Source organism: Halichoeres trimaculatus, unplaced genomic scaffold (genome assembly GCF_033239565.1).
Source record: "Halichoeres trimaculatus isolate MK-OKI-2021-1 unplaced genomic scaffold, fHalTri1.1 fHalTri1_scaffold_10, whole genome shotgun sequence".
NCBI lineage: Eukaryota > Metazoa > Chordata > Actinopteri > Labriformes > Labridae > Halichoeres > Halichoeres trimaculatus.
In genome coordinates this window covers 4,886,407-4,904,153 of record NW_027437187.1, presented here as the reverse complement: position 1 = coordinate 4,904,153, position 17,747 = coordinate 4,886,407, and the positions used below count along the sequence as shown (strand labels likewise).

Below are 17,747 nucleotides of genomic sequence, written 5' to 3'. Positions count from 1 at the left end.
CTCTTCATCTTGCTCCAGCTTTCTTCCCTTCTAGTTTCTTGCCTCTTCTGCATCACTGAGCATCTTAAGTATTTAGAGTTCTGCAGAGATCTCCAGCTGTTTGGCTTTGGTGCTACCAGCTGAGCACTGGTGTAAACATAGCAGGGCTTCAACAACAGCAACAGAAGTGTGAATTAAAAGTGTGTGATTCCACTGTGAAAAACTGTGAAATAGTCTCAAAACACGAGCCTCAGCTTGAAGAAAGGGCTTTACAAGTTTATCTGTTATTTCATTGCTTGTATTAAAGCAACATCTTAATATTGAACAAGCCTTATTCAATCAGAAACACCATCTAGATGAGTCAGTGTTCTTTTCATCTATTATCTTTTTTATCTGTATGTTTTCATTTCTGAAAAGGTTAAAAGTACTGCTCATTCAGTTTGGGTCTATTCATTCACACTGAGGTGTTCATAAGGAGCACTTTTAAGAAGTTGGGTCTTTTTAACCATTCATAATTGCAATATGATGCTCTATACAAATACAGAAGTGTAAAAAAACAGTGTACAATTCACAGGATAGAGTGCCTCAAAACACTGTCATTTATAATCAGGAATGCTTTATTAATCCCAGGGGGGGAATTTGGTCTCACCATTGCTCTTTGTATAACACAGCAGTTGAGAAAAATATGTAATAGGGTCATAGAATGAAATAAGAGAAGTGAAAAAATAAATAAAATTAAATACGATCTATTAAACAGATACTGCACTTAAAAGAACTGTTTTACACTATGGAGTGGATACTGGTTGGACGTTGTCGAAGATGCTTCACAGCTTTGACACTACAGTCAGAGAGTCAAACTCCACTCCCGGTAATGTCACTAGCTTTGTGGATGAGTTTCTTAGTTAAAGGGATAGTTTAGTTTTTTGAAGTGGGGTTGTATGAGCTCTATGTGACCACTAAGGACATTAGATACAGTAGAAAGTTGTCTCCTCTCCCTCAGTAAGACACACACTTTAATCGATGGTGACGAGGAAATAGACGCTAACAGGGACAGATGGTACCAAATTCAAAGGCTATTTTCTCTGCCTACAAGAACTCAAATCAAAAAGTAATACCACAGTTTAAGAGTACGCTACATAAAAATTTTTTAAGTGCATTAAGTATTTGGAAATATAAACATTTATCCGGACCAAACTAACTGGTCATGTGTCCTTCCGCGCAGCGCTAGTGCGCTCCGTCCCCCCTCCTCCTTTCAGCTGTAGGGAATGTAAACAAGCTATGCTTCGGGCGCAGTTTGATCAAGTATCGTAATTCTTTTGTTTGTACTCTAAGGATTGTGAGGCAGCGTAGGAAATTCAAAATGAGTGACTATGACAGCGACGACGAAGTTCCATTCACTTTGGAACCAAAAGGATACCTGCATGAACCGGAGCACACAGAAGAAGAGCTGCTACAGATGGAGACTGAAAGGAATACAGAGCTCATACAACCCCACTTCAAAAAAACTGAACTATCCCTTTAAGTCTGTTTGCGTCTGATACTCGCACGCAAACAAATTTGATTTCTTCATACCTTCACTACTTTGATTGGCATAAAAAATCAGTACATGAATTACATGAAAGATTTATTTCACCATCAGAAGCTCTTATGTTACACAGAGGGATCATTGACTTTATTGTGTCGATCCTGTAAGGATAGGAAATAAGCCAATATTGTGGTTAAATTTCCACTCAGGTGTGCCCTATGTGTAAGCCGTTAACTGTATGAACAACAGACGACGTGTCTTTTTTCAGAGCTGCGTGACTGATGTTCTGCCCCTTGTTTTGAACAAAAACCTATATTTACCTCAAAGCCCCCTCAGGTGGGTCCAGTCCACAGCAGAACAGACTCCTGTGTGGGCTTGAAGCAGACACTCACAGTTATGGAGAGTTCAATGACTCTTGTGTTGGTGTTTGTTACATTTCCTCTCACTGTTCTTCCTTTGCTCTGATAATCTGGTGCACACAGCGCTGCAGGGCGCCTCATTGGTCAACAGAGATGTCAATCAGTCCTGTTTTAAAAATTAAAAATGACATTTGGTGTGCTCTCTGATGATCAAATTTCCATAATAACCATGCTTGAAAAAAAAAAAAACTATTTTACATTCTAGTTTGGCTGCTTCTCTATCTTTTAACATGAGGAGGCAGGGTTTATGATCTGTACTGGAGTCAGTCAGCAGGGGGAGCTCTATTTGGCTTCACAGTCAGTAAATACTTGTTGCATCTATTTTGAATGCAGTCTGTGGTGGCGCATCCTCTACTTACAATTTAATAGACATAATGATGCCCAATTAGTGAAGTTAAATTCAGACAGTGCCCCCTGCTGTTTAAAAAAAGTATTGATTTTGTGTTTTGATGTCATAGATCTGAAACATTCCTCACAAGTCCTGATTTTTAACTGTCTCACAGACACTGTACCATCCCTGTCAGGCTTATCAAAGCATATTTTTCATTTCATGGCAACAACAAAAGGAAAAAAAAATCAGAATTGGTAAATATACTTTTACAGGCAAACACCAATACTTGCACATAAAGATCCAACTCATGTGTTTCATCTCGAGTGTTTTAAAATTGGTGTCTGGCTCCTTCCACCAGTTGTCTGAAAAATAATCTCAGGCAGAGGAAAAGCACACCCACTCTATCTCTGGAGATGAATGAGCTAACAACAACCTCCTCCAACCCACAGATTGTACCCGGCTGCTTTCATTTTCTGCACAGACGGAGTGTTGAAAAACCTGAAAGGTGCTTTAAGCGCACGTAGTTTAACACCTTTTAAAATTTAAAGACGTTCCCTGACAGTAGTGCCGTTAAAACGACCCCAGAGGCCGGCTCATTCACATGATTCCATAGTTTCCTCTCTGTGAGATATGCTTTGTGCTCAAGGACAGGCGGCAGATTGTTCTCTGAGACAGAGTGGCTGTTTTTCAGCCTTAGCCGTGGGACTCAAACCCACTGCTGGTCTGAGCTGAGACAGACAGACAGTTTTTAATTCTGAATGACAAACACGCAGCCTGTGGACTCCTGAAGGTGAAAATTGTACTCTCTGCTGTCCATCTATCAACACATGCATTAATGACTTCACTTCTGTGCTGTCTGTCTTTTTTGTCCTGCAGGGAAGTTTTACTGCAAGCCTCACTACTGTTACCGTCTGTCCGGCTATGCTCAGAGGAAGAGGCCTGCTCCCTCTCCTGCTCCCATCACAGCTAAGGTACCTGCTTTATTTATCAGATTAATCTTTGAGGAGACTAGTGTTGATCAGCTGGAAGCAGAGATAAAGTTGATTTAACTTCCAAACATAATGGAGTGAACCAGGCTTTTCTGAGACCATCAAAGGGAGCACATGTCTCCCAACATGTTCTCATCATCAGTTTGTCCCCCTGCAGGAGAACCAGGTGCCCAGGACTCCCACAGCGACCGTAGATGCCCCAGGCAGGGCGATGGCAGCTGCAGCCCCCTCTCCCGAGCTCCAGCCTTCAGGTACCCAACTTTCCTCTCTTGCTGTGGCGGCTGCGCCCAGCCGTCTGGCCAGGGGCGTGGGAGTCCCGCTGCGCACCCTTCGCCGCACGCTCTCCTGGACCTGCCACCAGGTGGCACACAACCCCCTAGACTCTCCCTTCCTGTACACCTACTGCATCTACCTCTTCTGCTGTTTCACCATCAATGTCCTGCTCAACCTCTTCTAGCATGACTCCTTTGTCCCTCCTTTCCTCCATCCTTACCTCCTTTGACTCTTTGCTTACTAATGTGAGCAGGATTGGACAGATTTAGCTGATTGTATTGACTCACTGAGCCTGCAGTGTTCATGTAAATCTTGTGATTCCTGGTTGATTTCCTGAAGATGCAGCATTCTTTCTCCTTCTGTCTGCAGCTCTTTTATGACCTGTGATTGGCAGAAACAGGTTGCTCAGGCAGTGAAATGATTGCTGCGTCTTTCATTTATGTCCTTCTCTTGGCTTTGAAGTTAAAAAGGAGCTGGACAGAGCTCTGCTGCTCAGCTCTCCAGGCTGCGGTACTATCCATTAGTTGCACAGCTTCCTTTCATGCTCTTATATTAAACTGTTGCAGCTTTATTAACATAATACACGGTTACAGATTTGGCATATAGACATAAAGTTGAATATGAGTGTTTATCTGCCTGTGTTTTAATGAAAAGCCAAGCCTTCTTCTGTGTGACTGTAACCTGTAGTGGCCTGTGACTGCCCTCTTTAGCTCTACCTCCTCCTCTGTGATGTGTTTCTTTTAGAGCCTGCTTTGTGATGTGTTTCTCTCCCTCTGTAAGCTGTTTTGCACCTACACTTTCCCTCTGACTGAAACCCTCCTTACTGTGATGAAGTGCCTGAATAAGTGCTTTTGTGAGCTTTACCTTTCCCCCTCCTATCAGAGCAGCTTAAAACTGAGAGCTCGACTCGTGCTTGAATTAGTGCCTGTGATTGGTTCTCCTGTGATTCCCGCCCCTCTGTTTGACCTCCTTGGTTTCCCCGTGTTCCTGCATCCCTCACTCTTTCACCCTGACAGATTGCTGCTAAGAGCCACTTGTGCTTGCTCAGATAGTGCATCTTTGCTACATGAACTGCTCTGCATACCATAGCTGAGATTATAAAGCTGTGTAAAAGAGATGCAGAAGAGTGTTAGGTAAATATTCACATAGAGCAACTTATATTGAAGTAGATCAAGTGTAGGCCTGCTGCACTGTGTGGCAAGTGTAGAGTTTTAAGTGCTGAAGTGGCTTCTTACATCCTATTAATGTTAGCTATAAGTATTTCTTTCATTCATTCTAGATATTAACAAAGGTACAGATATCATTTTATTAACGTAGTATGAAAAGTTACTAAAGAATAAGGTTGGTGTGATTAAAACTGCCATTTAGCATCATCAGGATTTACTCTTTAAAGGTCATTCCACTAAAAAGTCAAACATAAAATCTTTTTAATATACCTCAACCACAATACTTCTGTCATCACTTTTCTGTTTGTTTTATTTATAGAGTTAATAATCTAGTCTTTTTTTTTTATTGGCTCCACCTCACTGTGTTCATTTTGTGACGCACTGATCTGATCCTGGTTTCAGGTAAAGTCTGATACAGACTCAAACAGTTAGATCAGACATCCACATGGCAGATCTGTTCAACTCAGTGCTATAATGATCTGTGTTTTTGTACTACATAATCAACACTGGTGGGTCTGTTCATTTATGCAAATTAGAACTAAAATATCATAAAACAAGATAACAACAGCAGCTCAGTGTAGAGATATTTCACTTTTTTTTTACCACAAACTTTGATGACCACTAGAAATATGTTCAAGGCAAACTGTAAATCCTGTAAGTGTTGGAGATTTATTTACCACACATGTACACATTTATGATCCCATAAGATAATAATACATTGAGTTGAAATAAATAAGTAATTATATGGTTTTTATTTTATTGTAGCTTACAACCCTCTTATTAAAGGGGCTGTAAGGAGTTTGAAAGTGGTCTTGAAATAGTTTCCTTTCTAGGTATATGCCTTATTGTAATCCACACTTTAAAATCAGATTGTTAGCACCAATAGTAAACGTTACAGGTTATTCTGAAATGCTAATTCTTAGCTTCCTGATTAGGTAAAACGGGACCGGATTGATGTACGGTGCGTCAAAAGTCTCAATGACAAGACCATGCCAGCTGACGAATTTTAGTAGAGAGAAGGGATAAGACACAGAGATCTGTGTTTTACTCTGCTGAAAAAAAATTCTGTGCTTAATTTTGTAGTGATGGTGGACACTGGAGCCTAACTAGACAGAAAAAAGGACAGAAGAGCAGAAGAAAGATAAACAGGAGAGAGATAGAGCACGGGCTAAAGGCTAACACAGGAGCTAAACTGTTTGTGCTAATGTCCATTCTAACCCACATTCAGCAGTTATTCTGCAGTGGTCTGTTCAAACTTGAGAGTCTATCAATAAAATGAAGAGTGAAGTTACGTTAGCTCTGATTGGTAGATGACTGGAAGGATATAACCAGGATTCACTAACGTTACACATTACAGACATGTCTTAGAGCACCAGGCTGTTAGTGGTGTACATATGGACAGCTAGTGACGTACAGTACAAGCTTACGTTTGCTTGTTGCCATGTTTCAAGCAACAGGGCTACGTAACTGTTCTGATAAATACCTTACCTCGTCGCACTGTATCCGGTAAAAAGTTGACTTGAACAAAAAATTATTCTTCCAAAACAAACACACACCTAGATAAAAGTGACATCTTCACAACAGTGTGCGTGAGACTCCAGGGCAGAAGGTGGCACTGTGGTCCAATTAAAACAGATCCTCCTCATAGCATCTTTAAAGGAAAGATAATGTTGAATAAGTACTAATATTAGACTTGATCAGTATCCATTGATACCAAAACCTAGGTATATGTTTCAGTATCAGGACTTAACAAGCTGGATTGGTACGTCCATATTTGAAGTGTTTGATCCTTGTTGGTCAAATCCCTGCAACAAGAGATGTTGATACTGAATCTCAAGAGAGATGATCACACGTTGAGTCAGAATAGTGTGCCAAACCATCAACAAAAATCAGGGAGGATATTTTTAAAGTCACTCCTTGGAGAGCCTGAGACTTTAGATTTTTAGTTAAAGGCTGACCCGTCACCAGCGGAGAAGAAGAGACGAGAGGAACTGATTAGGGATGTTAAAACGCACAAAGAGCTGAGGGAAAGAAGCATCAATCAACCTGAAAAGTTACTTATTTTTTATGATTTCCTGCAGGTGATAAGGATGAAAACAGAAGAATGTCAATGCTTTAAACTGTAATGTGAACAAAATAGTAAATTCAACACAAGTCATTTCACTAAAGCCAACTAAGACTGAAGTAAATAAAAATGTTCAGTTTGGTGTTGATTTGGGAAGATTTCTTTGCCTTGGAAGTTCTGCTAATCTTAGAATCTGAGGGGTTATTGCTTTTAAATCATTAATTTAAAATCAATAAATTAATCTTTCATCAAAACAAAATGTCAGCACGTTTGTGTATTTTGTTCACAGCCTGGTAATAAGCGAGGTAACGTTAAGTGAGTGGATTATTTTGCAATAGATTCTTCATAGTAAAAAAAAATCTCTTTATGCTTCTCTCATATTGTTGGATTAATATCTAACTCAGTCACCTGATCACTAAAACACTGTCCCTGAGTTGTTATTCAAGATAGACATGAAAGGATTTAAAAAAAAAACAAACAGAAAAACAGTTTTTTGCAGCCCTTTTATTTCTGGATTGGTGTTTTCTAAACAGATTTTCATAGAATTGTCACACATTAAGGCTTTCCTCATTGTCATCCTCACCATGACATTAACTTCAGTATCAAATAATATCACACATTCATCGTCTTAATATTTATTCTAACACAAGGTTTTTCCTGTTTCATTGAGTGTTTAAAGCTTAAGCTAAGATCAATATTTACAAGATTTGACTCAAATTTTGAAAAAAGAAGAAAAACAAAATGCAGTTTTAAGTTTTGTCTCTCAGGATGGGAAAAAGGCAAGGCACTCCTGAAAAACTGTAGTCTGACAGAGTATTTTAGAGTTTTAACTTCTCTGTGTTTGTCCTTGCTTCTTGCTGTAGGAATATAATCTAATGCAATAAATCCAGTTATAGATTATCAATCGGTGTGTCCTCGTCACTTTGTCCTCGAAACACAAACAATGTTTTCTTTTCAGTAAACAGGAGGAGAAATCCAATCTCAAATGTTTAGCCATGCACAGCAGCACTGTTGGGTGCATGATAGATTTGCTGCTGCTAGACAGTCACACACGTTTCTGCACACAGTATTTGCACATCAGATTTGTTTTGGTGTAGCTCAAACACAGAAATACACAAAAAGACTTTAATTTAGTTCTGCAGAGCTCAGGGCCTGCAGAGTGTTTTCTTTCCTTTTGCTCCTCTTCTGTTTCTTATGAATCGACCTGATCCTCAGTGTTTTGTGCTTTCTCCCCTGCCTCCAACCTGCTGCTTCTGCTGACGTCATCACGCCACCTGCTGTCTCCACCTGACGCCCGCAGTACCTGAGGTCAACGGCCTGCAGGAGCCCAGCCTGGCTAAGCGTCTGCGAGGAACCCCGGAGCGAATCGAGCTGGAGAACTACCGCCTGTCCATGCAAAGGGAGGAGGAGCTGGAGGAGGTGCCGGAGGAGACGCTGGCAGAGCATAACCTCAGCAGCGTGCTCGACAAGGCCACAGACGCTGACCTGGGCTCTAGGTAAACACAAAAAACAACTAAAACACTTTTCAAATGACGCTGATGTGTTTTTTAAAACAAGGGGATACACTGTAAAAAGTGATTTTTCACATTTTTTGTTTTAACATTTTATTTTAAGTGAAAGATGACTGGAGTTGTTGTGATAATACATAATTATAAGTTCAGTCAAACAAGTCATGTTTGAATTGTTTATTTAGCAGCAAATATATTTTTATGTTTGGCGTCCAGGCTCCGGCCTCATCACTCCTCACTGATGAGTTTACATAGCAACACTGAGGAGTGATGAGCAAAACATACTGAACACAACCCCCCCTCCCCCAGAGCCTGCAGGTGGTGCTGGGGTGACACTGGTGGCAAAAAGAACATGCAGTGTTACAAACGCAGAGCAGCAGAGGCATTGACAGGCAGAGAGACGGGAGATTCCCAGTTTAAATAGACCGCCACAGAGAGGCAGAGCAGTGTTTTCCCTAGGTTTACAGCCTTGGGGGGGTGGTGACGTTGTAAGAGGGTGGGGAGTAGGGACAGGTACCGAATTAGATATATTTATAGGTACTGACCAAATTCTGTCAAAAGTACCAGGTACCAATTCATGTAAAATCAAAGGTACCATGTTAAGGTACCTGAATGTATCCTTGTGACTGTAAGAGAGTGGAAGAGTAGCCAATTTTCCATGCTGGACTTCAACACAGCATTGCAAGGTTATTTATTGAAGAAAAATAAGTTAAATTGGAAAGAATATACATTTTACCATTAAACAAATTGATATTATTTTTTAACCACATAAACAAAAAAAAGTACAGAATATTGGTACCATTGAGTATCGGTACCGATTGCCAGGTACCGATACTCAATGGTACCATATCATTTGAAATGTAAAAGGTACCCATGCGTACTGGAGGGGGGGAGACTTCCCGGTGCAGGAAACAAGAAACAGGATGATGAGAAATATGAACACAAGGATGTACGAATGACACCCCATCATGTAAATTAGATGAATAACATAAGGCTATTTAGTCTGTTAGATTGAAAAACAAGGTATTGACCTGATTTATGAGAGAGGGAACTCTGAATCACTTCTGCTGTGAACTGGCGCTAAATGGAAAATAAAGTTAACCCGACCTCCAAGGGGGGGCAGCTTCCTTTGTTGGGGGGTGGGCTGCCCCCTCCATACAATGGTAGGGGAAACACTGCAGAGTACGTGATTGAGAGATGGTTATGACGAGGGAGACGTGATATGTGCGTAGTGCTGTGCAGCTCCATTTGGCATCATCTCAACAACAAAAATGAGTTTAAACTTAAAAACCTATGTCCACATTAATCAATTTTTTTTGTTGTGATGGTGTTTTCTAACCATGAGTGAGGAGGGAACACAGTGGGCATCAGACCCTCATCTCCAGTATGCATGCTGTACATTGAAATGTTACACTGCAAGGGGGTCACAGGCTGTCTGTGCTCCTCTGCACGGACTGGCTGTCTGTGCTTCACATGGCATGGGCACTTATGTACCTAGGGATGGGTACCTTTCACATTTGAAACGATACGGTGGCCATTCAGGGTACCTGGCAATCGGTATCGGTACTCGGTGGTACCAATTTTCGGTACTTTTGTGTGTTTATCTGGAAAAAAATATCAATTTGTTCAATAATAAAATGTAAATTCTTTTCAATTTAACATATTTACTCTTCACTATATTACGTTGTAATGCTGTGTTTATGTCCAGCATGGAAAATCCCCTATTTTTCCCTCCCTCACAGTTACAAGGGTGCATTTAAGTATCTAAACATGGTACCTTTTGATTTTATGTGAATTGGTACCCGGTACATTTGACTGAATTTGGTCAGAACCCATAAAAGTACCTAATTCGGTACCCATCCCTATATATACCCAATGATTTTTACAGCGCATTCCATGTTTATGGTGATACATGAGATGTGTTGTTAGGTTAGGATTTTGACAGATAAGACAGCTATTTGATGCCATGGAGCATAAACAGCTGGTCTGTGCCATTTAGAGCACAGACAGTATGTACCCTCTGTATAACATCTCAAAGAACAGCAGGGTCTTATATTCACTCTGTTCCCTCCTCACTCACGGTTACAAAACACCATCACAACAAAAATGACCTTGCTATAAAAACTTGATGAGTTAAGTTCTACCAACATCTTTTGCAGTTCTCTTGATCTTTTTTAGCTCAAATTATTTGACACTTCATGTTAAATCAATTTAACTTAGCCAAAGCAACAAGATGACTTGACTGAGTTCAGTTGAGTCAAACTCTTTTTTAGTGTTCACAAAACACTGATGGGAGGTATGCGGTATATAATTGCACGTTTTATCTGCTGTTGAAAAATATTAACAAAAATTGGAGTTAAAGTTTATGTACAATTCAAACTCAAATGTTTGATTTGTTTTTCACATGCCTTTTTTGCCATGAACCCTCCTGATGTGACTGAACCAGGATAATAACTGCATCGGCGGAGGCAGATTCATTCATTCAAGAAAAATAGCAATCAAAACTTGCTTTGCTCCTGGTTTTCAAATATTTTTTCTCCTGTTGATAGTTTCTTATTTTGTAAACTAAACAGTATTGAGGGTGTTATTCTGACTGTAGCTCCAGTCTTTGCCTTTGAAATTCTGCGTGAAGCTTGTGATTTGTCTGCTTTTCTCCATCATCTGTGAAATGGTCCGTACTGATTGTCAGGTTAAAGAAATCAAACTTGCGTGGAAAGAGATGGTTTAATTTAGCAGTGAATAAAAGAAAACAAGGATCTGGCCACAATGTGGAGGAAACAAATGTTTGCACAAGACTCCTACCTGTTTTAACTCTGCACTCCTCTGTCCTCCAACAGCAGCTCAGAGTCTGACATGGAGGAAGAGGACGAACAGGAGGACCAGGATCAGGATCAAGATCAGGATCAGGAGGAGGTGGAGGAGCATCACCCTTCCAGCCCCTCAGACCTCGGTGGTGTCCCCTGGAAGGAGGCGGTGGAGCTCCATGCCAAACTAAGGGGCGAGGAGGGGGAGGACGTTGTGGGGGACACAGTTAGCAGAGACGGAGAGTTGGACGAAGAGGACGAGGAGGTGGAGGAGGAGGAGGAAGAGTATGAGGAGGAAGAAGAAGAAGAGGAGGAGGAGTCAAGTGATGGTAAATGAGTTTTAAACTCTTAATTTGTAGATGAAGTTTGTGTCTCAACGCTGTCCAGACTCCACTTCTGTGTCAGAACTCCTCCTGCTTTGATCAAAGTCTGTTTCATGTGACGTGTCCGTGCCTATCACTGTTCTCCTCCTCATCCTCCTCTTCTTCTTCTTCCCTCTTATTACCACCCTTCCCTTCATTTCTTCCCTCTGTGCTGCCTGTCTGTGTCTGTGTTGGTGTAAATGTGTCTGTATGTTTGTCTTTTGTCGGGCCTCTGTCTCCCCCTGCTGGCAGAGGGCGATTACTGCCCCTGGGATAGAGAGCTGCAGTCCGGCCTTTGGCTGGAGAAGTACCTGACAGATGAAGAGGATGTTGGTACATTCAAAGGTAGCAGCAGCAGCAGCCTGTGGATGTGTTTGCAGTAACTCTGAGCGTGATGTTTAATCCTGGCTGGTTTGGGTTTCTACGAAAAGCGAGTTTTACGTCTTCCTCTCTTGGTTGCTGTTGTGTTTTTAAATGTTTTTTTGGGTTTGTTTGTGTTTTCTGTGAATCTCATCCCTGCCTAACCTGCTCTTTATCCCCCTGTGTGTGTGTGTGTGTGGGTGTGTTTAGCCTTAACTCACTAATCTGATAAATGTTTGAGGTTTTTGTTTCCCCTCCAGGCGCTGCAGATATTGTTTGGTAATTTGTGGCAAGAATTATTCTGTTCAACAAATTGATATTATTTCTCTAATCTTATATCTCTGGAGCTTAATTTTATGTTTTGACTCTTTCGTAGTCTTGTGCATGCAGCCTCGCTCATCTCTGCCTCTCTGATTATGTTTTATTGCAGCTGTAATCTAATCGCCTCTGCCTTTTCTCTTCCTTTTCTCTTGTTTTTCCCTCCTCATCCTCTTTTCCTCTTCTGCCATGTTTGCCTTTCTTTCCTCTTATCTCTCTGTGTCTCTCTAAACAAACCTGCTTCACACACAACCCTAAACACACACATACACAAATGTGCTTCACCGTACGGTAAAACCGTCGTACAGCAAGGAACCTCCAGATCCAACAAGTCCTCCAGCCTGTGGATCCACAGACCATCCCAGGTGTGGTGAGAACACACCTGGAGTCTGAGGGAGAGAAGGATGGCCAGCCGGTCTCGGCATCCCAACTCTCCCAGCCCTCCCACCCCTCTGAGCTCACGCAGCCCTCCTCCACAGGTAACCCCCCTCCCCTCCTCACCTCCTCCCCCCAGAGGAGCTGACACCTGGTGAACACCTTTGAGTGGATCCTTAGGCGTCAGTGAAGGATCAGAGTGTCTGGTTTCCCCTGTGTGGCTGCTGCTCTCACGTTTGTACGTCTGTGTACAAACTAACCCCCCTGTCGTTTATAATCATGTCTCATTTTGTTCATTTTTGTCACGTTGCTTTATTTGGAATGTCTCATTTTGTGTTCATTCTCCTAATTTGTCGTTCAGAGTTGCTGTTTGGTCCTCTGGGGTGAATTTAAAGCTCTTCAGTGACATCCCAGTGCACCATATAACCTCTTTGTCAGTTCTTTTGATTTTGTTCTGCTTTGTTCTTTTGTGTTCTGCTATTTTCTTTCCCATGTGTCTAATTACTTTACTGTTATTTCCCTGCCATCTATCCCTCGTTGTTCTGTATCCTCTGGTTTGAATGTAGCCCCCGCCCACACATCCGCCCGACACGAGGCAGTGAGAGTCTGGTTGGAGTCCTTGTCTGGAGGTAGCACAGACTTAAAAGGGATCACGACATCCCGCTTTAGACTCGCTCTTTATCTATCAGCTGCATTTTCCTGGAGCATGACGTAAACACGACAGAGAGTGAAAACTCACAAGCATGAAGTCTGCGCTCTCAGGAGCTCTCAGAGCATCACCTGTATTCACTAAGGATGGAACGGTTCACCAAAAAACACAGTTCGGTTCTTCTTACGGTTTTGTGCTTGTGGTTCTCGGTAGAAATGGGTCGATCCCACTTTTGTGGTCCCGGTACAGATACCCGAGCTTTGGGTATCAACTACTGAACACTGATCTGATATCAGGTATAATTGGTAGTTTGATTTAGATACACTTTTTGTTATGCTGGTTGAAATGATCTATATGTACCGATGGCAAGGAATACATGATGTGTACAGATCACAGAGCAGAAAATATCCGCTATCTACAGCAGGCGTTAAACAGGGAAAACACCAACCAATCGTCTTCCAGGGACACCTTTTTTGTAAACCAATCAAAACCCGTCGCCGTTCTGCCTGCCTCCTGAGCGTACATTTCACTGGCGGGCACATGATTCAGTGCACGTGGCCGAGCTGAGAAGGAAGGAGCAGCGCTGCAGAATGTCGGAGAAGCTACCTATACCTCGATTGCGCGTTGCCGCTCCTCCAGCTAAACAGAGCAAGAAAAGAAAGACGGAGGCTTTCTTTTCTTGCTCTGACAAGCAAAAAAAACTGTGATATTTGGTAAGTCCTAGAGAAAATGTACACGTACTGTTTGTATTATAGCTTTACTCCGGATATCATGTCACAGGTAAGAGTGGACGATTTTAACATGACAGTCGCGAGTACTGACAAAAGCCACGTTTGTTTATTGTTTTTTTTTTAGCTTTACGTTTTAAAGTTTTGGTGTTTCCTTACCTCTAAATGAGACATGACTCGACGTAGTGCAAAACATAAAATGATGTGCCGAGTCCGTCTTTCAGTCATTCACAATCAGAGTCGCGAACCAGCGGCACCTGTGCATGTGAGCGGGGGCGTTGCTTTGAGGGAGCGCCAAGGGGATGGGGAGGAGGGGCTAGGAGGAGTCCTGACGAGATGCTACGTTCAAATTCATGCTAGTTTTTCAGGACTGCCAACCCTGCCTTTAAATAATAGGCTGCATGCTCTACTGTGAAATAAGATTGATCAAAAGACAAAAATTAGTACATATGGAATTACTGAGGTTGCTATTTATTTAAACTATCAGAGTTCAAATGTTAAACAGCAGTTTCGTTAAAAATGCTTCAGAATTTACAAAAACGAAGATTCAATTATAAAATTTTATACCTTGTAGACTTAATCATAGTTAAGCCTTAGTGTCAAGTTTGGACTGATCCTTTCCCACCGATACCTGATCCAGCTATGAGGGGCTAGATATACCCTAGGTTAAAACACATTTTGTCGGTGAGATGATCGCCATGTACCCTAATAATTAGGGTTGGGAAGAAAAAAATTGATTTATCTTAGTATCAGTTGTTTTAAAAGATTTTAAAATGAGATTTTTTTTGTCAAAAAATCAGTTTTCTTTTTTTCAAATCTAAGTCCTTCGTTTTAGTCGTTGGTTATAAGCTAGGTTAGAAAAAAGATGATCTTAACAAAAATGTCTGACTCACATTGGATGTCCATTTATGGGAAAATATTGCTCCTGTCTATAGACATGTTAATCATCATCATTCAACTTTTTCACTTGGTCTGGTGACCCACAGTGAACTAAAAATCATGAAAAATCGTAAATATCGAAGAATTGCAATTTGAATCGAAAAGGCACCCCTAACATTGTATAAGAATCAAATTGGGAGAAAAGTGTTTCGCCCCAGCCTGACTAATAATCCACTATTAACAGATTATTTTTAATCAATTCTGTAATGTATAGTCATGAAAAAAGAATGAGTCTGTTTCCCATTTCAAACATCATTAAAGCTGAGTGAAACATTGCTAGTTTCAACATGCCAACTCCTCAGTGAGGAAAGTCTCTATTGTCTGTCCCAGAAGTCACTAAAAGCCACTAAATGACGCTGCTGTCTAATCTGCATAATAATCCATTAGCATGAAATTGTCATGGACTCTGTAGGAGAGAGAAATAAGGTGGGAGAGACAGAAAGCAGGTAAAACACAACATCATAAATATGTTTACAACTACAAATGAACTTTCTTCTGTCCATTCTTGTTTTTTTAATGCCTAAATATCAGCCCTCCTCCTTTATCTGGACTGGGGACCAGCAGAAGTGATTTCATCTGCTGTGAGTGAGGAGGACTGTCTCTGTGTGTTGAATAGGGGAGAGACTCACACACACTGACCATCAAGGAGATCAAAACATACTTTAACCTCAGATTCACCAGACTCCAGAAAAGTCACAAGAATTGTTGTCTTTAAAAAAAACTCACCAGAGGGTCTGAAAAGTCATTAAATGTGGCAAAAAAGTATCTAAGTTGGCAACACTCAGTCGTGGTTTTATCCTCCACTTTCTTACCGCTGTCATCAGAGCTCACACTGAATCTAAAGAGCTCCCAGACAGCAGAACGACTCAATGCCACAGGTAGTTAAATGAAGAATAAACGCGAATCGAACGAAGCACAGGTGCTCCGAACCAAGTGAGGAAAACCAAACAGTTGTTTTTTTTTGTTTTTTTTTTAAAAACCGTTCCATCCTTAGTATTCACCTTTAACACTCAACACTGCCATCATTTCCTCCTAACTCTCAAAAAATGTCCCTCTCTGAACTCACTCAGCGTTTTCTCTGTAATGTTTTCCAGAGAACAGTTTGCTTCAAAGACTCTAAACTCACTTCACAGCTCAGTGCTTCTTGCCCCGATGGGTAACGTGTTAACTGCTCTCGTATGCTGCTCTAACCCACTTGTCCTTGCATTAAGTTCAGACAACGAGGCTGTTGACACACTTCAGGTTTACCACTTTGGGACTGCTCAGACTTAAGCGCAGAGAGTGAAAACAGCACACAGTTTTGATTTCATGGACAGCACTTATTCTGGGTTAAAAGCTGTCTGTGCTCACATCCACTCTATCCACAAGTTTTATTAGCATGCAGCCGCACACCCTCTAAAAACCTGCCAATTTACAGCATTTAGCAGAGGTGACCTTCAAGGTTGTGACATTATTTTTAAACCGCATGAATTAACGATGAGGGTCGTCATGGTTTGAGTTTTGTTAGATGAATCACCCCTCCTGACAAACAGTTACATGAGGGGCTGCTGCTCGTCTCTTAACCCACCTCATTAACATTTCAGTTGTGCTGCCGCTCAGTTCAGAAGTCATCCATTTGTGATTTTTAAAAATGGATCGCTGCATGTTTCTTTCACTGTTGCTGCTCTGTGCTTATCCTTTGTTGTATTTATTGGCAGACCCGCTGTGGACGTTTGTTCTTGTCCTCAAAACTAATGGAGGATTTTTGTGCCAGATGAAACCTCTGGCAGGAAAAATGGATTTTGGTTTTTGAAACCCTAACAGATTTATTTTTACCTTTCATATAACTGCACACAGACCCACAGATTCTGTCCTAGCAGTGTTTTTATGAAGCACTTTGGAGAATCTGGTGCTGTTATTTAATGTAGCCTGCAGTAAAGTGCAGCACAGATTAGGTTTGTAGGAATTTGAATAAGGTTCTGCTCTTTTATTAGCTGGAGGGAGAACAAGCGACAGGCTGACTCATCCCTCGTGTTTCTTGTCAGAACCCTGTGAGGAAGAAGATTTGGATGATTTGGAGGCAGAAGCAGACAGCGCAGACATGGAGCCCGGCACAGAGATGGATCAGGGTGAGCTACGAGGATGATTACCTCTAATCATCTCTCAATTCTTCACCTGTGTTTGAACTCTTTCTTACTTGTACAGGATATAAGTCAGGCATGTCTAAAGTCAGTCCTAAAGTCAGTCCTAAAGTCCATTCCTATATGGCCTCTAGCTTTCAGCTTAGAATGTATTAAAAAAATAATCAAATGATAACAATAAATATAATATTAAATAAACTAGTCATGTTCTAAATGATGTGTACGTTCATATTTTTGCCAGGGTCACAAACCAAACCAAAGTCTGTCTAGTACAATCTCACTAAACGACATCTGGACTGTGCATAGGCTGCTTGTATGAAGCTAAGGCTCTGTACATTTAGCAGAAACTCAACAACTCTTACAGCTGACACCTTTAAATGACTGAATTTATCATGAAATTGTGAGTGTTCATGAAACACACTAGAGGACACGAGAAGACTTAAGTAATGAAATTGTGCAGAAAGAGAAAAAAGAAGCATATGCTGCAAAAAACTAAAATCTTATTGTCCAGATTATCGAACTATACGTTGTATAATTCAATCTACTCCCTCTGGAAGGGCCTCAAAACAGGAATGGCGGAGGACACAACTCGTTTCTTCTCTTTTCCTCGTTTATTTATCACGCACGCATATAAACGCAGGCTGGTAAAAGACAACTAGGATGTAAACCTGGAATGTACAAATACACAAAACTCAAAATTAGCTCAAATAAATCCACCTATCTTCATAAAGGCTTATAAACCACACTTACCGATACATCATCCCTGTCCTGAAGGTCAGTGTAATGAAAATGAAACTATTGATTAATTAGGGAGGCAAACCCCGCCCACCCCATGCA

The 17,747-nt window shown here is 41.2% G+C and overlaps 1 protein-coding gene across 16 annotated transcripts in view; it reads left to right on the top strand.

Moving 5' to 3' along the window:
• The window catches only part of mical3a (microtubule associated monooxygenase, calponin and LIM domain containing 3a), a 193,901-nt gene that overhangs the window by 135,533 nt on the left and 40,621 nt on the right, over nucleotides 1–17,747 (top strand). For 12 of the 16 annotated variants that reach the window (XM_074677098.1, XM_074677089.1, XM_074677097.1 and 9 more), the window contains 7 exons: nucleotides 3,131–3,225; nucleotides 3,401–3,494; nucleotides 8,048–8,243; nucleotides 11,093–11,388; nucleotides 11,674–11,766; nucleotides 12,408–12,578; nucleotides 16,815–16,898. In XM_074677098.1, coding sequence (XP_074533199.1) covers nucleotides 3,131–3,225; nucleotides 3,401–3,494; nucleotides 8,048–8,243; nucleotides 11,093–11,388; nucleotides 11,674–11,766; nucleotides 12,408–12,578; nucleotides 16,815–16,898 — 1,029 coding nt within the window. The remainder of the gene's footprint in view (nucleotides 1–3,130; nucleotides 3,226–3,400; nucleotides 3,495–8,047; nucleotides 8,244–11,092; nucleotides 11,389–11,673; nucleotides 11,767–12,407; nucleotides 12,579–16,814; nucleotides 16,899–17,747) is intronic. The other 4 variants (XM_074677102.1, XM_074677101.1, XM_074677100.1 and 1 more) reach the window with 2 other exon arrangements.